At 46.6% G+C, this 27,151-nt stretch overlaps 1 protein-coding gene across 1 annotated transcript in view; it reads right to left on the bottom strand.

The window, feature by feature from the left end:
- RABEP1 (rabaptin, RAB GTPase binding effector protein 1) overlaps positions 1 to 17,654 on the bottom strand; it is a 162,205-nt gene extending 144,551 nt beyond the window's left edge. Inside the window, exon 1 of the mRNA XM_063953673.1 lies at positions 17,490 to 17,654. Within this exon, the coding sequence (XP_063809743.1) occupies positions 17,490 to 17,523 (34 nt within the window). The 5' untranslated portion in view covers positions 17,524 to 17,654. The remainder of the gene's footprint in view (positions 1 to 17,489) is intronic.
- Between the last annotated feature and the right edge of the window lie 9,497 nt (positions 17,655 to 27,151).

Below are 27,151 nucleotides of genomic sequence, written 5' to 3'. Positions count from 1 at the left end.
ACCTTTTATGCAAGGAATATACATTACCATTTAAAACCTTCCACATATCCATCCAATCAGGTGTCGGCGGAGACACCACATTCATTTGCTCCCGCTCTGTTTCCACATAGCCTTCCTCGTCAAACATGTCGACACAAGCGTACCGACACACCACACACACAGGGAATGCTCTTTTCGAAGACAGTTCCCCCACAAGGCCCTTTGGAGAGACAGAGAGAGAGTATGCCAGCACACACCCCAGCGCTATACAACCCAGGAATAACACAGTAACTTAATGTTAACCCAGTAGCTGCTGTTTATATATTGTTTTTGCGCCCAATTATGTGCCCCCCCCCTCTCTTTTTACCCTTTTCTACCGTGTATCTGCAGGGGAGAGCCTGGGGAGCTTCCTCTCAGCGGAGCTGTGGAGAAAAAATGGCGCTGCTGAGTGCTGAGGAAGAAGCCCCGCCCCCTCGACAGCGGACTTCTGTCCCGCTTTAATGTACAAATTTTGGCGGGGGCTCATACATATATACAGTGCCCAACTGTATATATGCCCAACTTTTGCTAAGAGGTCCTAATTACTGCCCAGGGCGCCCCCCCCTGCACCCTTACAGTGACCGGAGTATGTGGGTGTATGTGGGAGCAATGGCGCACAGCTGCAGTGCTGTGCGCTACCTCAGTGAAGACTGGAGTCTTCTGCCGCCGATTTCGAAGTCTTCTTGCTTCTTATGCTCACCCGGCTTCTGTCTTCTGGCTCTGCGAGGGGGACGGCGGCGCGGCTCTGGGATCGGACGACGAGGGTGAGATCCTGTGTACCATCTCTCTGGAGCTAATGGTGTCTAGTAGCCTAAGAAGCAGGACCTATCTTCAGTGAGTAGGGCTGCTTCTCTCCCCTCAGTCCCACGATGCAGGAAGTCTGTTGCCAGCAGAGCTCCCTGAAAATAAAAAACCTGACAAAATACTTTCTTACAGCAAGCTCAGGAGAGCTCACTGAACAGCACACAGCTCGTCCGGGCACAGATTCAAACGGAGGTCTGGAGGAGGGACATAGAGGGAGGAGCCAGAGTACACCAGAATACAAATTCTTTCTTAAAGTGCCCATGTCTCCTGCGGAGCCCGTCTATTCCCCATGGTCCTTACGGAGACCCCAGCATCCACTAGGGCGTTAGAGAAACTACCATTTTTCACACAAAAAAAACACATAGGAGCCGAGAAAAGCTGCAGACCTATGTGTTTTCATGGTAGTGATGGCAGAAAAAATGCTGGCAAAACCATATTCCCAATTAGCGCCATAATCGGGGCTAACAGGATGGTCCCAAGCAAGTCAATTAGCCACGGAAATTTACCACAGCTAATAGGATACCGCTCTATATCCAATATGAATGTTATTAGCTGCTGTACAAATCAGAACTACAAATAAACAAAGTGTTGATATGCTCAAAAGAAAGCAAATGTGTGATTTCCTGAATATCAAAACAAAAAGCTGTAATATTTACTTTTAACTGTTTCTGAAACATTTTTTGCTTTGCTCTCTACTCAGCCCTATAATATGCCAGGCATCAATGTGAGTTCTCTTCTGCAGTCATTAAGCTATACGAGTATGATGGACCAGTACCTTGCTGTTCAATCTACATGAACAAAATGTATTTGCTAAATATGGTTTGTCACAGAAGTGCTACTGAATTTGATAACACCAACAATCTTCTCGTGGCTTTCTTGTAGAACACTTAAGTACATACACTGATACTTTTATTCATCTAAACATAAAATTATATTATATATAAAATCTCTATCTCGATATATATTCAGTTGCTCATGGATATAGTTATATGAATAAATTAGCAAAGTGACAGCTTGGAAAAAAAAAACATAGTGGCATTATAAAATACTATTTAGTATTACAGTCAACAATATTGTTAATTACAACTAATAAAATGTAAATCTTTTGTATTTGTACCATTGGTCACAATTACATATGATGCACAAATGGCAGGCATAACAAGAGACAGACGGTGACGTGAATAACATTGATTAACTCATTACAATTGCACTTGTTTAGGGGAGAAATATATATTAAGCAGCAAGTGAACAGACTGTTCTTGAAGTTGACGTGTTGGGCCAAATTGTCATGTTAGACGACTGGGTCAAAGCATCTCCAAAACAGCAGGTCTTGCGGGGTGTGCCTTGTATGCAGTGGTTAGTACCTACCAAAGTGGTCCAAAGAAGGCAAACTGGTGAACCAGGCATGGGGTCATGGGCTCTCAAAGCTCATTGATGCAAGTGTTGAGCAAAGGAAAGCCCACCTTGTTGTATCCCACAGAAGAGGTAGCACAAATTTCAGAAAAAGTTAATGCTGGCAATGATAGGAGGGAGTCAGAACACACAGTGCACTAACCACAAACTGGTCTGAATGCCCAGTAAGATTTCTATATATTGTGGCTTTGTTAGGGCTAGAACAGCTGCCGGTGCCAGAATTTCAGCGCGCAGACCCCCCCACCCCCGGGTGGTGAACTGGAATGTGTGAAAAGCGACCTGAACCATTTGACAACCAAATGGTACTTTTTTTGCATTGTGGCCATTAGATTAGTTCTATGGTGGAGTTATCATACAGTTAATTTATAGAATGATAACATTACACACACACGTTTTATATTATCTATATATACTAAAGCCAAATACAACTGACTGACTCATCACGAAATCTCAGGAACCATGGAGGACAAGAAACATGGAATTTGGACAGTAGCTTTGTTTTGTGACGTAGTCACCCATTAAGAGGAGATTTGTCAAAATTCCACCCCCAAAAGGGTGAAAAGTGTTTTTGTTTTTTTTAAATAAATTCTTCATTATCTCTTAATCCAGATAAGATTAAGACCAGAAAAACCTTTTTGATTAAAATGTTAGCCAAAGTCAGGAGCGATAGTAGGATAGCCAGTGCAGTTGCTTCCTCAGGTATCACCGCAACTTTGCTTGATGGTGGCAAGACGGCTCACTCTGCCTTTATGTTGCCTCTCAACCTGAACAACTCGGAGTCAGCGCTCTGCAACATCTCTAAGCAGAGTGACATGGCTCAGGTACTTCGAGAAGTCAAGCTCATTGTGTGGGACGAGTGTACCATGAGCAACAAGGGGGGTACTAAGGCTTTTAACAGGACGCTCCAGGACATCAGGAGCTGCACCCGTCTGATGGGTGGGGTGACAGTGCTGCTGGCCGGAGACTTTAGTCAGACCTTACCTGTTGTGCTGTGGTGGACACGCACCAAAGAGGTCAAGGCATGTCTCAAGTCATCCTACGGAGGGCGGAGGAGTACGTATTCCAGAAAACCTCTGCAATTTAGTCTACGACTTGAATGCTTTGACTGAGAAGATCTACCCAGTCTTGAATGAGAATGGAGGTAAAAGCGTCTCTTGGCTGAGGGAGAGGCTATTCTCACTCCAATAAATGACTCAGCAGTTAACATCAACAACACTGTCTGTTAATTCTGTGGTGGAGGACACCATTCATTACCCTGTAGTTTCTGCATACTCTAAATGCACCCGGAATACCACCTCATGTATTCTATCTCAAGGCTGACATCCCCATAATGCTTTTACGCAACTTGAATCTACCCAAACTGTGCAATGGTACCAGGCTGCAGGTGATGACTGCACAAACATTGATTGAAGTAAAAATGTTCACAGGCGTCGGCCAGGGAGAAATGGTCTTCATTCAGGGAATTCCTCTGATCCCATCAGACTATCATTAGCAGTTCAAATGACTGCAGTTCCCGATACAGGTCTGCTATGCCATGACCATTAACAAAGCTCAGGGGCAGAGTTTGAAAGTGGCTGGTGTGGATCTGAGGAGTGACTGCTTCTCCCATGGCCAGTTATATGTTGACTGTTCCAAAGCAGCTCCTCTGACAGCCTGGCCATTCTCCAGTCTGAAGGAAAGACTAAAAATGCAGTTTACCAGAAAGTCCTTCAAAATTAATGTTACATGCATGAAAATACTTTAAATTCCTTAGCGAAGCAAGGATAATATATATATATATATATATATATATATATATATATATATATATATATATAAATATTATATAAAACCTCAGCCCACCCCAGCCCTGTCCCTCCCTGCTAACCGTACCCATTTTGGGATCAGTAGGAGAATCCCTTCTGTACTTGTTTTGCAAACATACTCTGAATTTATTAACTGGCTTTGACTGTAAATTCATATTGGCTGCTGGCACTGGTTAGAATAAAGGAAGAAGCTGAGACTGGCTATTTCCGTCCAGAAGGACAACAAACATGGACATTTTGTAGTTGCCAGCAGCATTGTATGGCTGTTATGTTGTAGTAGTATATAAAGGGTTCTGTGGTGAGCCTCCCTAAGGCCACAATTCCACTGCTGTTTAATTAGCATTTTTCTAATACTAGTACAAATGCATAAAGACATTTACCATGTGTTTCACCATTAATAAAACGACTACTGCAGACATTCCCAATGCATTAACATGTGGAAAATGCAATAAAAAAAGCAAAACAGAATTAGTGCTCAGAAACACGCTACTGGGACATGGCACATAAATAATACAGTGACCATATGGAAACAAGTTTCTTTGTAATACCCATTTATATATGAATAAAACAAATAAGTCGGTATGAGTCCTAAAGCGGGGAGATTCCATGACCGGTCACCTGCTGGAGTCCAGTTATATCAAAAGGAGGCGATACTGTTAAAGGAACATTTGTGTAGAGTCCATGATCTACCAAACAGCAATGACTACATTTCTTATAACTATTTGGTTATACTTTTATTGCCAATATTATAGAACACCCTATATAACAGGAAGTTACCATTTCCCTTGCTTAGCACTTCGTTTCAGTTCTATTATTGTTCAACAGTCTCAGTGTGATTTAGTACATATAAGCTATGCCAATAATTAGCTCTTGTTTTATTAGTGGGGTCCATCTCACCTCTATATTGAGATATATAGACAATCCTCTCGTCTTAGTTCTTCTCCATAGAGCACAGTCTTTCTAGGTCCAATAACTTATTTGGGCCTTACATATTTCATAGACAGTACTCATATTGATAACTTAGTTTTGCTTATGTTTATACTGAATGAGCAAAATAAAATATATGAAAAGAATCAGTAGAAAGTTTGGAATTCATTTTGTAGTTATGCAGTTTACCCTGAAGGAAGGCCCTTCCCATTTAGTTTACATCATATGAATTTATCCTTGTGTGTAAATATCTAACAAGCTGTGAAAAGGCAACAGGGCGGTTCTCCGTGATGCACGGGAAAGCTACGCAAAAAATTTTACCGACATACCAAGATTTTAGTGGGTGTTAAGTTATAGAGTAAGGCATTGCTACTAAGCAATTAAGTTTTCATATAACAGCAAATTCTTAACAGACCAGTTTAAAAGGAAAAAAAAAATTAAATGCGTGTGATGCACAGGACTTTATGTTCACTTTCTGTAGTCACCGAATAATTCAATAGTGAGAAAACTGGACATGCCATGTAATTACGGGGTATGAGAAATGATTAAGGCATACAGTTTCACTGTTGGCTTATAAGTGAACTAGCATATAAGAAATCTTGCTTATCCATCAAAAAAACAACAACTTCTCCTTGACCCTCCCATAGATTTTTTTTTTTCTTATCCTCATGGAAGAATTGATACACAGTTTCTACACAAAGAGTCAATCTGCAGTATATCATCTAATGGGCCCTACACACTCAGCGATCCGCCGCCGAGCTGCCCATTGGCGGACACGGCCGACGGGCAAATCGGCGGCGGGGGGAAGTTTCTTCACACACACACACACACACACACACACACCGGCTCCATAGCAGCGCATGCTAATATGGACGAGATTGTCCATATTGGCCTGCATGCGTAAGCGACCCGGCACCAACGATTAATGAGCCCGGGGCCACGCATCGTTCATCGCTGGTGCCTACACACTGCACGATATGAACAAGTTCTCTTTCATTAATGAACGAGAACATCATATCGGCAGTGAGATTCACAGCACCCCTAGGCCAAAAGATTCTTATTGAGAAATGTAAAAAATAAGAATTTACTCACCGGTAATTCTGTTTCTCGTAGTCCGTAGTGGATGCTGGGAACTCCGTAAGGACCATGGGGAATAGCGGGCTCCGAAGGAGGCTGGGCACTCTAGAAAGATCTTAGACTACCTGGTGTGCACTGGCTCCTCCCACTATGACCCTCCTCCAAGCCTCAGTTAGGTACTGTGCCCGGACGAGCGTACACAATAAGGAAGGATTTTGAATCCCGGGTAAGACTCATACCAGCCACACCAATCACACCGAACAACTCGTGATATGAAACCCAGTTAACAGTATGAAACGATAGAGCCTCTCAACAGACGGCTCAACAATAACCCGATTTAGTTAACAATAACTATGTACAAGTATTGCAGATAGACCGCACTTGGGATGGGCGCCCAGCATCCACTACGGACTACGAGAAACAGAATTACCGGTGAGTAAATTCTTATTTTCTCTAACGTCCTAGTGGATGCTGGGAACTCCGTAAGGACCATGGGGATTATACCAAAGCTCCCAAACGGGCGGGAGAGTGCGGATGACTCTGCAGCACCGAATGAGAGAACTCCAGGTCCTCCTCAGCCAGGGTATCAAATTTATAGAATTTTGCAAACGTGTTTGCCCCTGACCAAGTAGCTGCTCGGCAAAGTTGTAAAGCCGAGACCCCTCGGGCAGCCGCCCAAGATGAGCCCACCTTCCTTGTGGAATGGGCATTGACAGATTTAGGCTGTGGCAGGCCTGCCACAGTATGTGCAAGCTGAATTGTACTACAAATCCAACGAGCAATAGTCTGCTTAGAAGCAGGAGCACCCAGCTTGTTGGGTGCATATAGGATAAACAGCGAGTCAGATTTTCTGACTCCAGCCGTCCTGGAAACATATATTTGCAGGGCCCTGACAACGTCTAGCAACTTGAAGTCCTCCAAATCCTTAGTAGCCGCAGGCACCACAATAGGCTGGTTCAGGTGAAACGCTGACACCACCTTAGGGAGAAACTGGGGACGAGTCCTCAATTCTGCCCTATCCATATGAAAAATCAGATAAGGGCTTTTACATGATAAAGCCGCCAATTCTGACACTCGCCTGGCTGATGCCAAGGCCAATAACATGACCACTTTCCACGTGAGATATTTCAGATCCACGGTTTTTAGTGGCTCAAACCAATGTGATTTCAAGAAATTCAACATCACGTTGAGATCCCACGGTGCCACAGGAGGCACAAATGGGGGCTGAATATGCAGCACTCCTTTCACAAATGTCTGAACTTCAGGTACTGAAGCTAGTTCCTTTTGAAAGAAAATCGACAGAGCCGAGATCTGTACTTTAATGGAGCCTAGTTTTAGGCCCATATTCACTCCTGCTTGCAGGAAATGTAGAAATCGACCCAGTTGAAATTCCTCTGTTGGGGCCTTTTTGGCCTCGCACCATGCAACATATTTCCGCCATATGCGGTGATAATGTTTTGCCGTAACATCTTTCCTGGCTTTAATAAGCGTAGGAATGACTTCCTCCGGAATGCCCTTTTCCTTCAGGATCCGGCGTTCAACCGCCATGCCGTCAAACGCAGCCGCGGTAAGTCTTGGAACAGGCAGGGGCCCTGCTGTAGCAGGTCCTGTCTGAGCGGCAGGGACCAAGGGTCCTCTGAGATCATCTCTTGAAGTTCCGGGTACCACGCTCTTCTTGGCCAATCCGGAACCACGAGAATTGTGTTTACTCCTCGCTTTCTTATTATTCTCAGTACCTTTGGTATGAGAGGTAGAGGAGGGAACACATATACTGACCGGTACACCCACGGTGTCACTAGGGCGTCCACCGCTATCGCCTGAGGGTCTCTTGACCTGGCGCAATACTTCTCTAGTTTTTTGTTTATGCGGGACGCCATCATGTCCACCTGTGGACGACCCCATTGATTTACAATCATTTTGAAGACTTCTGGATGAAGTCCCCACTCTCCCGGGTGGAGGTCGTGCCTGCTGAGAAAGTCTGCTTCCCAGTTGTCCACTCCCGGGATGAACACTGCTGACAGTGCTAGTACATGATTCTCCGCCCATCGGAGAATTTTTGTGGCTTCTGCCATCGCTGTCCTGCTTCTTGTGCCGCCTTGTCGATTCACATGGGCGACTGCCGTGATGTTGTCTGACTGGATCAGCACCGGCTGGTGTAGAAGCAGGGATTTTGCTTGACTTAGGGCATTGTAAATGGCCCTTAGTTCCAGAATATTTATGTGAAGGGCAGTCTCCTGACTTGACCATAGTCCCTGGAAATTTCTTCCCTTTGTGACTGCCCCCCAGCCCCGTAGGCTGGCATCCGTGGTCACCAGGACCCAGTCCTGTATGCCGAATCTGCGGCCCTCCAGAAGATGAGCACTGTTCAGCCACCACAGAAGAGACACCCTGGTTCGTGGAGACAGGGTTATTAAACGATGCATCTGAAGATGCGATCCGGACCACTTGTCCAACAGGTTCCACTGAAAGATTCTGGCATGGAACCTGCCGAATGGAATTGCTTCGTAAGAAGCTACCATCTTTCCCAGGACCCGCGTGCAGTGATGCACCGATACCTGTTTTGGTTTTAGGAGGTCTCTGACTAGAGAAGACAACTCCCTGGCTTTCTCCTCCGGGAGAAACACTTTTTTCTGGGCCGTGTCCAGAATCATTCCCAGGAACATTAGACGTGTCGTGGGGACCAGCTGTGACTTTGGGATATTCAGAATCCAACCGTGCTGGCTCAGCACTTCCTGAGATAGTGCTACTCCCACTAACAACTGTTCCTTGGATCGTGCCTTTATTAGGAGATCGTCCAAGTATGGGATAATTAAAACTCCCTTTTTTCGAAGGAGTATCATCATTTCCGCCATAACCTTGGTAAATACCCTCGGTGCCGTGGAGAGTCCAAACGGCAGCGTCTGGAATTGGTAATGGCAATCCTGTACCACAAATCTGAGGTACTCCTGGTGAGAATTGTAAATGGGGACATGCAGGTAAGCATCCTTGATGTCCAGGGATACCATGTAATCCCCCTCGTCCAGGCTTGCAATAACCGCCCTGAGCGATTCCATCTTGAACTTGAATTTTTTTATGTATGTGTTCAAGGACTTCAAATTTAGAATGGGTCTCACCGAACCGTCCGGTTTCGGTACCACAAATAGTGTGGAATAGTAACCCCGGCCTTGTTGAAGTAGGGGTACCTTGATTATCACCTGCTGGGAATACAGCTTGTGAATTGCCGCTAGCACTGCCTCCCTGTCTGAGGGAGCAATCGGCAAGGCGGATTTTAGGAAACGGCGGGGTGGAATCGCCTCGAATTCCAGCCTGTATCCCTGAGATACTATTTGAAGGATCCAGGGATCTACCTGTGAGCGAACCCACTGATCGCTGAAATTCCTGAGGCGGGCCCCCACCGTACCTGGCTCCGCTTGTGAAGCCCCACCGTCATGCGGCGGACTTGGAAGAGGAAGCGGGGGAGGACTTTTGTTCCTGGGAACCTGCTGTTTGCTGCAGCCTTTTTCCCCTGCCTCTAGACAGAAAAGACCCTCCTTTTCCCCGCTTATTTTTCTGGGATCGAAAGGACTGAACCTGATAAAATGGCGCCTTCTTAGGCTGTGAGGGGACATGGGGTAAAAATGCTGACTTCCCAGACGTTGCTGTGGAAACTAGGTCGGAGAGACCATCCCCAAATAATTCCTCCCCTTTATAAGGCAAAACTTCCATGTGCCTTTTGGAATCTGCATCTCCAGTCCACTGGCGAGTCCATAAGCATCTCCTAGCAGAGATAGATAGTGCACTTACTTTAGATGCCAGCCGGCAGATTTCCCTCTGTGCATCTCTCATGTATAAGACTGAGTCTTTGATATGGTCAATTGTTAACAGGATCGTGTCTCTGTCTAGTGTGTCAATATTTTCTGACAGGTTATCTGACCATGCAGCGGCAGCACTGCACATCCAAGCTGACGCAATTGCTGGTCTGAGTATAATGCCTGAGTGTGTATATACAGACTTCAGGATCGCCTCCTGCCTTCTATCAGCAGGTTCCTTAAGGGCGGCCGTATCCTGGGACGGTAGTGCCACCTTTTTTGACAAACGTGTGAGCGCTTTATCCACCCTCGGGGGTGTTTCCCAACGTAACCTATCCTCTGGCGGGAAAGGGAACGCCATTAGTAATTTCTTAGGAATCACCAATTTCTTATCAGGGGAAGCCCACGCTTCTTCACACACTTCATTTAATTCATCTGACGGGGGAAAAACTACAGGTAGTTTTTTCTCCCCAAACATAATACCCTTTTTTGTGGTACCTGGATGTAAATCAGAAATATTTAACACCTCTTTCATTGCCTCAATCATGCAGCGAATGGCCTTAACGGGCATTAAATTTGACTCATCGTCGTCGACACTGGCGTCAGTATCCGTGTCGACATCTACTTGTGCCACCTGAGATAACGGGCGTTTTAGAGCCCCTGATGACTTTTGAGACCCTTGGACCGGCACGAGCTGAAGACTCGGCTGTCCCACAGTCGGCATGTCGTCAAATTTTTTATGTAAGGAGTCTATACGTGCACTCATTTCTTGCCATAATACCATCCACTCCGGTGTCTGCCCCGCAGGGGGTGACATCTCTGCTAAAGGCATCTGCTCCCCCTCCACATCATTATCCTCCTCAAACATGTCGACACAGCCGTACCGACACACTCCACACACACAGGGAATGCTCAAATAGAGGACAGGACCCACAAAAGCCCTTTGGGGGGACAGAGTAAGAGTATGCCAGCACACACCAGAGCGCTATATATATACAGGGACTAACTGAGTTATGTCCCTAATAGCTGCTTATACTGTATACAGTGCCAATTTAGTGCCCCCCCTCTCTTTTTCCCTCTTACTGTATTGTAGAAATGCAGGGAAGAGCCAGGGAGCTTCCTTCCAGCCGAGCTGTGAGGGAAAAATGGCGCCAGTGTGCTGAGGAGATAGGCTCCGCCCCTTTTTCGCGGCCTATTCTCCCGCTTATTTTGGGATTCTGGCAGGGGTATTTACCTCATATATAGCCCCAGGGGCTATATATTGAGGTATTTTAGCCAGCCAAGGTGTTTTTATTGCTGCCTCAGAGCGCCCCCCCCCAGCGCTCTGCACCCTCAGTGACCGGAGTGTGAAGTGTGTATGAGGAGCAATGGCGCACAGCTGCAGTGCTGTGCGCTACCTTGGTGAAGACAGGATGTCTTCATGCCGCCGATTTTCCGGACCATCTTCCTGCTTCTGGCTCTGTAAGGGGGGCGGCGGCGCGGCTCCGGGACCGAACATCAAGGCTGGGCCTGCGGTCGATCCCTCTGGAGCTAATGGTGTCCAGTAGCCTAAGAAGCCCAATCCGGCTGCAAGCAGGCGAGTTCGCTTCTTCTCCCCTTAGTCCCTCGCTGCAGTGAGCCTGTTGCCAGCAGGTCTCACTGAAAAAAAAAAATTCTAAGACTATAACTTTCTAAGAGCTCAGGAGAGCCCCTAGTGTGCATCCAACCTCGGCCGGGCACGAAATCTAACTAAGGCTTGGAGGAGGGTCATAGTGGGAGGAGCCAGTGCACACCAGGTAGTCTAAGATCTTTCTAGAGTGCCCAGCCTCCTTCGGAGCCCGCTATTCCCCATGGTCCTTACGGAGTTCCCAGCATCCACTAGGACGTTAGAGAAATAAATTATTACTTTGAGTAAATTGTGTTTACATGTCATCCTTATGTTCAATTGTGTGGTGAGGGACAAGATTTGCTTCGGACTGTCCACATGTTTTATGATTAGCAGCCACCAGCACTGGTTTTGTTTATTACATTGACCATAAATAATTTGAATTGGTCCTGGACCACCAACCCGAGTCACCCCTGCAAGTGTCCAGAGGCACCCCAGGGTGCCTAGGCACACAGTTTGAGAACCACTGATCTAAGCAACAAATGCCAAACAGGCAAAAGAACATTAAAGTATTTACTATGCATGATTTCTGCATTACAAACAAAACTAAAAGTTCATCACCAAAAATATGATAAAGGTCAGCACCAAATCTAACACTTATAGGGGCCCATTTATCAATGTGTTTTAGCCGTTTAAAACTCATTGCTTATGATAACTGGTTAGGTGGCAGACCAATTATTGGATCTTTCGGACAAGTTGGATGATTTCAGCATGTCCGAAAGACCAATAAATACTGCTTGGCCGCAGCAATACACTGTTCATTTATAAGCCCGATAAGCTGATTATTGGCTGATTGGGCCAATAACTGAACAGTATATGCCCAGCGTAACATATGATGACCATACACTGTGATAGAAAACTCATCAACAGACAGACATACAGTGCTAATTATTTGTCATTGTCATACACTATCAGAGAATATGCCTGTATTGGTGTTGTTTGATGGTGAGTAATACCCCTTTCAGACCACCAGCTTTGAACACGGGTTATTGCACATGAGTGCGCATAATCCTTGTTCATATGCAGTCTGAAAGGTGCGACCAGGGTGAACTAGTGTCCAACTTGGCTCGCTGTGTGTTGTGAACGGGAACCCGTTTCCCGCTCACTCTGTGTGGATGGGTGGTGCCTGGAGATCATGTGATCTCCAAAGGCACCCCCCACCCCTCCGCATCACCGTTGACATCGCCAACCCGGTGACGTCAGCTGTCACACCTAAGGCGTGTCAGGCTCCCGGGAGCGTCCCGCCTCAGGCGGTCTGAAAGGGGTATATGAGGGGTGTGCAACAGGTTTCTGAAAGCACAAAATTATCATACTTCCAAAGTGAACATTACAGTTTTGCAAAGTATTCCCCAGAGGAGTCTATGCACACATACTGTACATGTGCTAAAACCACTTTGGGACACAGCTGGACCAGTCCGAAGCAGGTATGTTGTACATGATGGATGAAGGTCTCCACTGCAGCCTCTGGCGACTCAAAACAAATCCCGTGCATCTTGCGCTTGACTTGTGGGAACACAAGTCATTGCAGGGAACCAGGTCTAGACTGTACGGCGAATGACTAAGCTTCTGGATGCGTTCCTGGGCCAGAAAATACACCACTTTCCTGGACTGGTGGGCAAATGCATTGCCATGATGGAGAAGGGTGCCATGAGTATGAGTTCTTGGATGGCGTCTGGAAATGGCTTCCAGCACTTGCAGCAGGCACTGTTTCGCATAACAGACCCCAGTGACTGTACGCTGCTGCATAAGTTGTACGGTAGCTACATGTCCAATCTTGGCCACAAAAGCAGCCACTGTCTGCTTGGCTACGCTGACGTCGAAATGTTTGTGGTGACGCACCTCCAAGTGGGGTCCACTGGGCCGACTATTGTTTAGTCTCAGAACCTAAAAACTGTAGATCCAGGATTCATCACCATTGATGAGCTCCCAGACAGAGTTTGAATTGCTGTCATCTAACCTGCCCAGTTTGTTGTGTCACCTGAACCTCCTTCTGTTCTCAGGTCAGCTGGTGGGGCGGCATGAGTACGAAATCCCGCCGGACGGGATCCCAGCGGTCGGAATACCGACACCCCGACTGGCACAGTCCAAACAGGGGGGCAAGCGCAACGCAGCCCCTTGCGGGCTCGCTGAGCTCGCCACGCTGCGGGCACAGTACCTCGCTATGCCCGGCACACTAATTTATTCTCCCTCTATGGGTGTCATGGACACCCACAAAGGGAGAATATGTCGGGATTGTGCCGGTCGGGATCCCGGTGTCTGTATTTCGACCGCCGGGATTCCGTCCGGCGGGATCTTGACCGCATCCCAGTGGGGCACCTAGTGTGCATAAACCTTGCTCAAGCCAAGCTCTTCATAGATTATCAAGGCGATTGGATCTCAACGAGATGCCTTTATCTGCCCGATCAGCCAATAACCATATGATTGGCAATACACCGTTCAATTATTGGTCCAAAGCCGAGCGGTATTTATCATGTCAGACATGCAGATTTTGTCAAGCATGTACAGATGATTTGACAATTGGCCGGCAACATCTGGCGGTGTATGCGCTGCCACATCTGACATTTCCCCTGTTCCTTCACAGGGTAGAAACGCAGATATCATGGCCATACACTGTGCAATAACTCACAGTGTGTGGCCGCGATATCTGATGGTTTTAGCTTGTCAGGTAAAATGTTTGTAGGTCTGAAGGGGCCTACACACGGTGCGATTCTGGCTATGAACGATTTTAGCTTAACGATTTCCCTTGAAGCTCCCTGAGTCCAGAGCAACCGATATTGACTACACCCCCCTGAACGATTTTGGCTTTACAGTGGGCTGGAATGTCAGGGGGGAAGTGGGAAAGCCTTCTGGAGGGGATACTCATTATCATTTATATTGTTAGTACTATACACACACAAATCATATGCACTATCTTAGCCAAAATAGACTTTGCATGCACAGTCTATTTTTTCCAGCAATGACGATATGCGTAGCGCGTATCTTTGGTTCTATACACACGGTACAATATGCACTCGTTTTTTGAAAAATATAGGACTATGTGGTCCATATTATTAGCTAGAATCGTACCGTATGTATGCGGCTTGGCAGACAATTTATCTCAGAATATATGCACATCTTAAATTGTAAACAATTTCTAACATTGTCATGTTTAGAAATTGAACTCTGCCAGAGACATTCACCAAGAAGCAGCAAACAATTGTCAAGATGAAAATTCCATATTCAGTCTGTCTGTCCCATAACCTCACATACACAATGTACAAACTATATGGACACGCAAAAAAAATAAAAATTGACAGTCAAGTAATGCTTATAGTACTATCAGCTAAAAGAACTGTCATTCTATTGCAACTAGCAAAAACAAAGACTATAAACAAGAGACTTTACTGCAGATCTTATTGCATCACTTGGCTCTGTAATTACATTCCATGGGCTCAATTCATTTACCCTCAAATTACTTACAGGCACACTTACAGTAGCACAATTGTTTGAGAAAGAAAACTCTTGTTTAGGACTATTTATTAAATATACATTAAAATGGACGTCTTATTAGTGAAAGACTCCCAAAAAGGTTAACATGAGAGGAAAATAGTTATAACAAACCGCTCTGTTAACACATGACACAAAGGAGGTAATTAATCAGAGTACAGTGACTCAATAGTGATACCTAAACCAAAAATAGCAAATACTGTACATGTATAGTCAAAAATTAAACAGTCATCAAAAGGTATTATGCATGTCTTATGTAAATGCATTCAGTGGTGAAAAATGTACATGAAATAATACAGTGATAACAGGTCCTCAATGATCCCATAAAGAAGGGCAAATACTTGTTAGATGTGATAACTTCTCTTCAATAACCCAGTAGTAAAGGCAAAAACCTATCTACTCTAAAAAAATGATGATAGGGCAGGGAAAGGTAATGCCAATCCTTATAATGGGATATACATAGATTGTTACGAGGAACTCATATAGCATGTAGAAGGTAGCACAAATGCGTGTATACACAATATGACAAACAGCATGCAAGGCGTATAGCAGGTACTCACTGAGTGCGTAAACAGACCCCCAAGATGAAAGGCACCTACTTCCCCATTATGGGCCTAATTCAGTAAGGATTGCAAAGTCTGCTAATGCTAATTAATTAATTAATGCTAATGCTTGGGGCCGCACAGCATGCTGACCGGAGTCTCCCTCAGTTTCACAAGCAGAAATTGGAAACGCATCGCAATTTCTGCTTGTTAGCAGAAACTACGGATGGCTCCTAGTCCCGCCGCCATGTTCTTGATCGCGGTGGTTCGTCATCGCCGTGATCACACCCCTGACACACCCCCATTTAGCCGACTCGGCCCCTCGTTCGCGCCGCACCGGCCTCATAGCGCTCCGTCTCCTCCCTGGAAACGAAGCATTGCCCGCGTCCCCCCCACGTGACTGCCTCTGCCTGATTGACCCAATATGCAAACAGACAGTGAATAACAGGGTGAGCGTGCCCTGTTGCACTACCTGATAAGGGTGAAATCAGGCAGGGAGTTTCTGCTGTTAAACACTAATCTCTGACTGTCCGTGATGGATACAGCGCAATGTCAGTGGAAGAGACGTATATAATGAGAGAACTCTGAAAGTGCAGTAAAGTAAACAATTATTAAGCGTAAGAAAGTATACATAGAGCATCCAGTATATTTGACATAAAATGCTGCTTCCGCATGTGTGTTGTATATGATCCACAGTGAACCCTTGGTGAGCGATTTACACTGGCCGTGACTGGGTTAGTTAGAAAGCTAGTCCATGCAAATTAGGAGTTCCACTACCGTTTCAATGGCAACTCGTCCCCAATTGAATTGAGCTCCATGATTTCAATATAGTGACTACAAAGCACTTTACCCATCTAGGGAGAGACTGATGGCAGAGTTTTATAGCTAGAATGTATTAATTGTATCAAGTACTTGCCATTTTAAGCAATAGTGGCAGCACCTGAGAGCCCATCCATTGAAGATTATATAATAACTAGCCATTCTATAATTCTAGAGTGATGCTTCCAACATATATAGTAGAAGGCAAATTTACAACACACTGCTAGCAATTAATATAGCAGTGCACCACAAAATCTCAGAAATAACGTTAGGTAAAGACATTTACAGTAGTTGCACGAATATGGATTTCTATAAAAGAAAACCATTAACTTTGCAGGAACCATTATTGCATTTTCTCTCATAGTATATAGTGTGCCACATTACAGTCTCCCCATCAAACTGTTTCTCCAAAATGAGCATTTACCAGATTCTGCTAAAAGTAAACACTATGTGATAATGACACCTGAAATCGCCTGACACCCAAGATGCACCCAAGTGTCTACAGCACTGCTTAAGAACAGTAAATAGTTAGGATAATTATCATGTTCTCTTTCATGCTAATCATGTCACCATCATGAAATGTGCTAATTAGACAGGTTTAGCCTGTCCTGCCCACTGAATTACTACAGTTAACATGCTAGACCTGCTTATTATACATGAATGGATGGGACAATGGCTGCCTCTCATATACAGTATGAAAGCAGTAAGAGGTGCACTGGGAGTTGTCAACGAGTAACTGTCCTTAAATAAAATATGTATGTTTTTCACAATAAATCAGACATTGGCAACCTGTGGTTACTCTGCTGTTACGGAACTACAAAATCCAGCAACCACTATAAGCTTCTAGTTACTATTAGTAGCCAGCATCAGCTAGTATAATGTTACCATATACTGTACAGGGAGAAGCAGCCTGACACATGAGCAAGTGCCTGTATGGGAGGTGGTGACGAGGCATGTATACAATAGGCGCACAGAGTGGTCCCAGCGCTGCTCCCCACCCTGCCACCAGCAGCGTCACGCACTGCCTGACATGTGTGCTCCCAGCCGGTCTGAGGCTCCCGGCTCCCACCGCCCCCAGCACTGCGCAGCTCCAGCATCGCCGCCTGACCCCAGTCCGGTCTCCTAATAACCTTGTGCAATGAGGATGAGGCAGGGCCGCACTCACCGTCCGTGACGGCTGCGCTCTCGGAGTCCGCCATCCCGACCCCCACACCGGACACTCTCAAATTCGGGAAACGTTTAGTTGTGAACAGCTCGGCCTGGGCATCCTCCAGCACCACGTCATCCTGATAGCGTGACAGCCGGCGCGGTGACGTCACGTGGGCATGACGCTGCGAATGGCGAATTTCAAGTGACCATCTTACTGTCTGGCAGCGCAGCGGCGGACACCACCACCTCCACAACAGCAGTGCCGGCTGCACTGTGCTTTGGCTACAACCAGACGTTGTACATTTTACATTTTCTCTCGTATATTAAGAAAAAATTGTTCTTCCATGCTCACATGTCATGCTGTAATCTGTGGAATTTAATTAAAGCCTAATACTTCCTATGGAGTCCTAATTATCCTGTTTTATGTATTGAGATACTACTGCAAAGAAAACTGTGCTTACTTACTTCACTTTATTCCCTCACTGTCAGGTGCTGTAACAGCAGCTCAAGCTAGGTATGCTGGGAGATGTAATACACTGTGGATGGGAGATGGATGCAGATGCCAGAACGTAGGGCCTAATTCAGTCCTGATTGCTCCTCTGCAAACTTGCAGAGGTTTGCGATCAGATAGTTGCCGCCCAGACAGAATGAATACCCACCCCGTGCAAGTCTGCGTACGCTTTGCGAAAATCTCTGCGAACGCTCGTCAGCTGCAAATCCGTTGGCAACTCACTCGCCATGGAATGATTTTTCCAGTCTGTGCGTAGCCCAGGACCTACTCCTACAGTGCGTTAGAATCAAGCTGATCGGGGCCGGAGCTAACGTCACACACCCTCCCTGAAAACGATTGGGCGCGCCTACGTTTTTACTGACACTCCCAGAAAATGGCCAGTTACCACCCCCAAATACCCGCTTCCTGTCAGTCGTACCACCCCCAAATACCCGCTTCCTGTCAGTCGACTTGCTGACGCCTAGCAATCAAAAAAGTCTCCGGCTTTTTTCACAGTTTGGCCTTGCACATGCGCACTACGATCCATACGCATGCGCAGTCGATCGATAATCGCCCGCCTTGTGAATTCGCACAACAGCGATCAGGTCTGAATTACCCCCATAGGCCGCTGTGTGTTATATCGAAGATTGAAGTTTTAAAATAAATGTACTGGGTAATTTCATTACTACTCCTCACCAGGGAGCTATGTGGTGGTATTAGGTAAAAACCGAAACTGTCCAGACCCTAGAATACCGGAATGGCTCCCGGCAGCAAACTCTGCCATTCTAGAGCTTGTAGTTCTTGTCCTTGTCTGTCCCCGTCTGGGAGGTGCCTGTGACAGCTGTCTCTGGGTGGACGGAGAGTGAGAGATTACAGCCTCCCCATATGAACCGGACTGTATCGTTTATTACACCATCCTCGGACCATACGAGGAGGCTGTAATCTCTCCCTCCCCACCTCCCTGGTGATAGCTGTCAGCAGCACCACCCTGGATGGGACACCCCATAGACAGGGATACGCACTACAAGCTCCAGGATGGCAGAGTTTGATGCAGGGAGCTGGTCCGGTCAGGTCTGGACCGTTCCAGTTTTTACCCAATCCTGCTATTATGCTACATGTATGTAAAAAGCCGCTACTCACCTAAAGTTACATGCTGATACAAGGTTTATAGTAGATTCAATTCTCTGGATATAAGTGTCCAGATGCTTATTTTAATTCATTCTGAAATTATTTCTGATTTCTTCTCGTTTCTGCTATGAATGAAAATGACATCCAAAAACCAGGTGGCAGTACTGTGAGCTGCTGAGCACCACCAGAAGGCAAGAACTGATCATTAATCACCTATTAAACCTTATAGTGGATGTTGATGTTGATCATGGTCATTTAGAAAAATAGCTTTTTGGGCTGTTACCAGAGCCAGAGCTCCCGCTAGTCACACCTAGGCTGTTTATTAGGACACCAGGGAGTAGGGGGCATTTAAAAATTGTTGCCGCATTATGGGGGTCATTCCGAGTTGATTGCACGCTAGCGTCTTTTTGCAGCCATGCAAACGCATAGTCGCCGCCCATAGGGGAGTGTATTTTAGCTGTACAAGTGTGCGAACAAAAAAATAGTTTGTGCAATTTCTCTATCGTCCTAGTGGATGCTGGGGTTCCTGAAAGGACCATGGGGAATAGCGGCTCCGCAGGAGACAGGGCACAAAAAGTAAAGCTTTAGGATCAGGTGGTGTGCACTGGCTCCTCCCCCTATGACCCTCCTCCAAGCCTCAGTTAGATTTTTGTGCCCGGCCGAGAAGGGTGCAATCTAGGTGGCTCTCCTAAAGAGCTGCTTAGAAAAGTTTAGCTTAGGTTTTTTATTTTACAGTGAGTCCTGCTGGCAACAGGATCACTGCAACGAGGGACTTAGGGGAGAAGAAGTGAACTCACCTGCGTGCAGGATGGATTGGCTTCTTTGGCTACTGGACATTAGCTCCAGAGGGACGATCACAGGTACAGCCTGGATGGTCACCGGAGCCTCGCCGCCGGCCCCCTTGCAGATGCTGAAACGAGAAGAGGTCCAGAATCGGCGGCAGAAGACTCCTCAGTCTTCTTAAGGTAGCGCACAGCACTGCAGCTGTGCGCCATTTTCCTCTCAGCACACTTCACACGGCAGTCACTGAGGGTGCAGGGCGCTGGGAGGGGGGCGCCCTGGGAGGCAAATGAAAACCTTTTTTGGCTAAAAATACCTCACATATAGCCTCCGGGGGCTATATGGAGATATTTAACCCCTGCCAGAATCCGTTAAGAGCGGGAGACGAGGCCGCCGAAAAAGGGGCGGGGCCTATCTCCTCAGCACACAGCGCCATTTTCCCTCACAGAAAGGCTGGAGGGAAGGCTCCCAGGCTCTCCCCTGCACTGCACTACAGAAACAGGGTTAAAACAGAGAGGGGGGGCACTAATTTGGCGTTAGAAATATATAAAAAAGATGCTATAAGGGAAAACACTTATATAAGGTTGTCCCTATATAATTATAGCGTTTTTGGTGTGTGCTGGCAAACTCTCCCTCTGTCTCTCCAAAGGGCTAGTAGGTCCTGTCCTCTATCAGAGCATTCCCTGTGTGTGTGCTGTGTGTCGGTACGTGTGTGTCGACATGTATGAGGACGATGTTGGTGAGGAGGCGGAGCAATTGCCTGTAATGGTGATGTCACTCTCTAGGGAGTCGACACCGGAATGGATGGCTTATTTAGGGAATTACGTGATAATGTCAACACGCGCCAAGGTCGGTTGACGACATGAGACGGCCGACAAACAATTAGTACCGGTCCAGACGTCTCAAAAACACCGTCAGGGGTTTTAAAACGCCCGTTTACTTTAGTCGGTCGACACAGACACAGACAGGGACACTGAATCCAGTGTCGACGGTGAATAAACAAACGTATTCCTTATTAGGGCCACACGTTAAGGGCAATGAAGGAGGTGTTACATATTTCTGATACTACAAGTACCACAAAAGAGGGTATTATGTGGGATGTGAAAAAACTACCGTAGTTTTTCCTGAATCAGATAAATTAAATGAAGTGTGTGATGATGCGTGGGTTCCCCCCGATAGAAAATATGGGCGGTATACCCTTTCCCGCCAGAAGTTAGGGCGCGTTGGGAAACACCCCTTAGGGTGGATAAGGCGCTCACACGCTTATCAGAACAAGTGGCGGTACCGTCTATAGATAGGGCCGTCCTCAAGGAGCCAGCTGACAGGAGGCTGGAAAAATATCATAAAAAGTATATACACACATACTGGTGTTATACTGCGACCAGCGATCGCCTCAGCCTGGATGTGCAGAGCTGGGGTGGCTTGGTCGGATTCCCTGACTAAAAATATTGATACCCTTGACAGGGACAGTATTTTATTGACTATAGAGCATTTAAAGGATGTATTTCTATATATGCGAGATGCACAGAGGGATATTTGCACTCTGGCATCAAGAGTAAGTGCGATGTCCATATCTGCCAGAAGATGTTTATGGACACGACAGTGGTCAGGTGATGCAGATTCCAAACGGCACAAAGGTGTATTGCCGTATAAAGGAAGAGGAGTTATTTGGGGTCGGTCCATCGGACCTGGTGGCCACGGCAACTGCTGGAAAATCCACCGTTTTTACCCTAAGTCACATCTCTGCAGAAAAAGACACCGTCTTTTCAGCTTCAGTCCTTTCGTCCCTATAAGAGTCATATCTGCCCAGGGATAGAGGAAAGGGAAGAAGACTGCAGCAGGCAGCCCATTCCCAGGAACAGAAGCGTTCCACCGCTTCTGACAAGCTCTCAGCATGACGCTGAGACCGTACAGGACCCCTGGATCCTACAAGTAGTATCCCAGGGGTACAGTTTGGAATGTCGAGACGTTTCCCCTGCGCAGGCTCCTGAAGTCTGCTTTACCAAGGTCTCCCTCCGACAAGGAGGCAGTATGGGAAAAAATTCACGAGCTGTATTCCCAGCAGGTGATAATTAAATTACCCCTCCTACAACAAGAAAAGGGGTATTATTCCACACTATATTGTGGTACTGAAGCCAGAAGGCTAGGTGAGACCTATTCTAAATCTAAAAAAATTTGAACACTTACAAAGGTTCAAATCAAGATGGAGTCACTCAGAGCAGTGATAACGAACCGGGAAGAAGGGGACTATCTGGTGTCCCGAGACATCAGGGATGCTTACCTCCATGTCCCAAATTTGCTCTTATCACTAAGGGTACCTCAGGTTCGTGGTACAGAACTGTCACTATCAGTTTCAGACGCTGCCGTTTGGATTGTCTACGGCACCCCGGGTCTTTACCAAGGTAATGGCCGAAATGATGGTTCTTCTTCGAAGAAAAGGCGTCTTAATTATCCCTTACTTGGACGATCTCCTGATAAGGGCAAAGTCCAGGGAACAGTTGGAGGTCGGAGTAGCACTATCTCGGATACTGTTACAACAGCAGGGGTGGATTCTAAATATTCCAAAATCGCAGCTGATCCCGACAACAAGTCTCCTGTGCTTAGGGATGATTCTGGACACAGTCCAGAAAAAGGTGTTTCTCCCGGAAGAGAAAGCCAGGGAGTTATCCGAGCTAGTCAGGAACCTCCTAAAATCAGTGCATCATTGCACAAGGGCCATGGTAAAAAAATGGTGACTTCCTTCGAAGCAATTCCAGTCGGCAGATTTCATGCAAGAACTTTTCAGTGGGATCTGCTGGACAAATGGTCCGGATCGCATCTTCAGATGCATCAGCGGATAACCCTATATCCAAGGACAAGGGTGTCTCTCCTGTGGTGGTTACAGAGTGCTCATCTTCTAGAGGGCCGCAGATTCGGCATTCAGTTTTGGATGTTGGTGACCACGGAGGCCAGCCCGAGAGGCTGGGGAGCAGTCACACAAGGAAAAAATTTCCAGGGAGTGTGATCAAGTCTGGAGATTTTTCTCCACATAAATATAGCTAAGGGTAAAATTATAATGCTCTAAGCTTAGCAAGACCTCTGCTTCAAGGTCAGCCGGTATTGATCCAGTGGGATAAAACATCACGGCAGTCGCCCACGTAAATAGACAGGGCGGCACAAGAAGCAGGAGGGCAGTGGCAAAAACTGCAAGGACTTTTCGCTGGGCGGAAAATCATGTGATAGCACTGTCAGCAGTGTTTCATTCCGGGAATGGAAACTGGGAAGCAGACTTCCTCAGTAGGCACGACCTCCACCCGGCAGAGTGGGAACTTCATGGGGAAGTTTTCCACATAATTGTAAACCGTTGGGAATTACCAAAGGTGGACATGATGGCGTCCCGTCTGAACAAAAAACGGGACAGGTATTGCGCCAGGTTAAGAGACCCTCAGGCAATAGCTGTGGACGTTCTGGTAACACCGTGGGTGTACCAGTCGGTGTATGTGTTCCATCCTCTGCTTTTCATACCTAAGGTACTGAGAATTATAAGACGTAGAGGAGTAAGAACTATACTCATGGCTCCGGATTGGCCAAGAAGGACTTGGTACCCGGAACTTCAAGAGATGCTCACAGAGGACTTATGGCCTCTGCCGCTAAGAAGGGACTTGTTTCAGCAAGTACCATGTCTGTTCCAAGACTTACCGCAGCTGCGTTTGACGGCATGGCGGTGGAACGCCGGATCCTAAGGGAAAAGGCATTCAGGAAGAGGTCATTCCTACCCTGGTCAAAGCCAGAAAGGAGGTGACCGCACAACATTATCACCACATGTGGCGAAAATATGTTGCGTGGTGTGAGGCCAGGAAGGCCCCACGAAGAAATTTCAACTCGGTCGATTCCTGCATTTCTTGCAAACAGGAGTGTCTATGGGCCTCAAATTGGGGTCCATTAAGGTTCAAATTTCGGCCCTGTCGATTTTTCTTCCAGAAAGAATTGGCTTCAGTTCCTGAAGTCCAGAAGTTTGTCAAGGGAGTATTGCATATACAACCCCCTTTTGTGCCTCCAGTGGCACTGTGGGATCTCAACGTAGTTCTGGGATTCCTCAAAACACATTGGTTTAAAACCAGTCAAATCTGTGGATTTGAAGCATCTCACATGAAAAGTGAACATGCTCTTGGACCTGGCCTGGACCAGGCGAGTGTCAAATTGGTGGTTTTTTTCTCAAAAAAGCCCATATCTGTTTGTCCATTCGGACAGGGCAGAGCTGCGGACTCGTCCCCAGTTCTCTCCCTAAGGTGGTGTCAGTGTTTCACCTGAACCAGCTTATTGGGGTGTCTTGCGCCTACTAGGGACTTGGAGGACTCCAAGTTGCTAGATGTGGTCAGGGCCCTCAAAATATAGGTTCCAGGACGGCTGGAGTCAGGAAAACTGACTTGCTGTTATCCTGTATGCACCCAACAAACTGGGTGCTCTTGCTTTTAAGCAGACTTTTGCTAGTTGGATGTGTAATACAATTCAGCTTGCACATTCTGTGGCAGGCCTGCCACAGCCAAAATATGTAAATGCCCATTCCACAAGGAAGGTGGGCTCATCTTGGGCGGCTGCCCGAGGGGTCTCGGCTTTACAACTTTGCCGAGCGGCTATTTAGTCAGGGGCAAACACGTTTGTAAAATCCTACAAATTTGATACCCTGGCTAAGGAGGACCTGGAGTTCTCTCATTCGGTGCTGCAGAGTCATCCGCACTCTCCCGCCCGTTTGGGAGCTTTGGTATAATCCCCATGGTCCTTTCAGGAACCCCAGCATCCACTAGGACGATAGAGAAAATAAGAATTTACTTACCGATAATTCTATTTCTCGGAGTCCGTAGTGGATGCTGGGCGCCCATCCCAAGTGCGGATTATCTGCATTACTTGTACATAGTTACAAAAATCGGGTTATTATTGTTGTGAGCCATCCTTTCAGAGGCTCCGCTGTTATCATACTGTTAACTGGGTTCAGATCACAGGTTGTACAGTGTGATTGGTGTGGCTGGTATGAGTCTTACCCGGGATTCATAAATCCTTCCTTATTGTGTACGCTCGTCCGGGCACAGTACCTAACTGAGGCTTGGAGGAGGGTCATAGGGGGAGGAGCCAGTGCACACCACCTGATCCTAAAGCTTTACTTTTTGTGCCCTGTCTCCTGCGGAGCCGCTATTCCCCATGGTCCTTTCAGGAACCCCAGCATCCACTACGGACTCCGAGAAATAGAATTATCGGTAAGTAAATTCTTATTTTCTGAGAAGGTCTGCACTTACTCAGCCTCTGCGATCATTTCAGCCTGTCCGGTCCCGGAATTGACGTCAGACACCCACCCTGCAAACGCTTAGACATGCCTGCGTTTTTCCAACCACTCCCTAAAAACGGTCAGTTGACACCCATAAATGCCTTCTTCCAATCAATCTTCTTGCGATCGGCTGTGCGAATGGATTCTTCGTTAAATCCATCGCCCAGCAAGGAACCGCTTTGTACCTGTACGATGCACCTGCGCATTGTGGTGCATACACATGTTCAGTAGTGACCTGATCGCTGCGCTGCGAAAAACGACAGCGTGCGATCAGGTCGGAATGACCCCCTATGTGTCATCCACTGACATGGAGGGGCTCACAGCTGAGGTTTGTTTTTTTGCCTGTTAATTGTTGTTCCTCCTTTTCTGTAATGGGCTGGGGGTGTCGCTTGGCTGTGATATATATGAATAGTATTTATTTCATGAAGTACTGTATACTGAGACAAAAGATAGGACATTCAAAAGCAATTGCTAATTTAAAAACCCATAGTAATGTCATCACAGTTAAGGAACGCTATGGGGTCAATCCAATTGTTTGCAAAGGGTTCGAGTTGCCATTGCTACAGCATTTCAATGCCGGCAACGGCACCCAAACTCGCACCCCTCACAAGCAAAAAATAATCCAGAATTTGCACAAAATTGCTCTGAGCCCTATGGGGCAGTGAGTACTTTTGTGTGAGTACGGGCCGCCGTAAAGTGCGCCTGCTGTTGCAATGACTAGCAGGTGCGAGTTCATCGCAAACAATTTTATTGACCCCTGTATATTTAAAAAGCAATGCATCAGTTTTGCACCAAAATAAGACTTTACATCAAAAAATGTAACTTCTGTATATTTCTAACTGACTCCCATTGTTGGGCGAGTTTGACATTGTATTGTATCTTGATTTCTCTTTCATCCATCTGGGGGACGCTGCGCCGTTACTTGTGGGTTAGAGGTGTGTGGCTGTGGAGTTTGGCACAGAACTATTAAAAACCTGACTCCTCCCCCCTCTAACCCCTCCCATCTCCTTCCTGTCTAGCCAGCACCTCAGTTTTAGTTTTGTGCCTGTGGAGTACAGACACAGATTTTTTTCTCTGTAAGATTTTAGTTAGGTATTTTATTATTTTATTACTTGGAGTGACTAGTCCCTGTATACAGGTGGCAGGTACTATTAGAGTGGGGCTAGCTAGGATTTTCCCACTCTATTCTGCTGCTGGAGGCCACCACACTTCGGTCACTGGGGCTGGATTCCTGTCTCTGAGAAGTCAGCAGTGAGGAGGTACAGGATAGACACAATCTGTCTCTGACAGTATTGGTCTATCCTTCCTATATCTGTATTTCTATATTTAATTTTATTAAATACTCTCCTCCTCTCTATCTCTCTCTCCCCCCCCCTACCCCCAGACCTCTCTCCGGAGGTGAGCGGTGGCGCGCAGTAGCGAGGGCTTTATCTATCCCTGCTACTGTCTATTCTGGGTAGTCCGGGAGAGTGGTGAGTCACTCCCCGGGGAGCCGCTAGACGCTAACCGAGCAGAGCCGCTCTGTGTAGCGGCGCGCGGGAGCCGCGGACTTCCGGCTGCAGCGCGCCTACTGAACTGAGTGCTTCCTTGTTTCACGAAGGGACGGATTACCGCCCTGCACGGCCACGCGCGCTCTCCCCTCCAACGTACACAGGGCTCCGGCCGCCATCTTCTCCAGAGGCTGTACGGGGGACGCTGTGCAGCACTTGCAACACTTGTTTGGCTCAAAACAGCAAGTATATTTTGGGGCACAGTATAATTCATAGTATATTTACATTGTGTCATTCTATACTCTGAGGGGATGTAATTTTTGCAATATATAATATACATTGCACAGTATAATTCAAAGTACTGTTCACTACTCTACTGAGTTTATTGTTCATTTGTAGTGCATTTGCTATTTCATTAAAAAAGAAAAATTAAATAAATTAATTAATTATGACCATAAGCCAGACAAATCTACAAAGGGTAAGACCGCCTC

This window comes from Pseudophryne corroboree, chromosome 2, assembly GCF_028390025.1.
Source record: "Pseudophryne corroboree isolate aPseCor3 chromosome 2, aPseCor3.hap2, whole genome shotgun sequence".
Lineage (NCBI taxonomy): Eukaryota > Metazoa > Chordata > Amphibia > Anura > Myobatrachidae > Pseudophryne > Pseudophryne corroboree.
The sequence above is the reverse complement of the archived record's forward strand: the minus strand, read 5'-3'. Positions and strand labels throughout refer to the sequence as shown.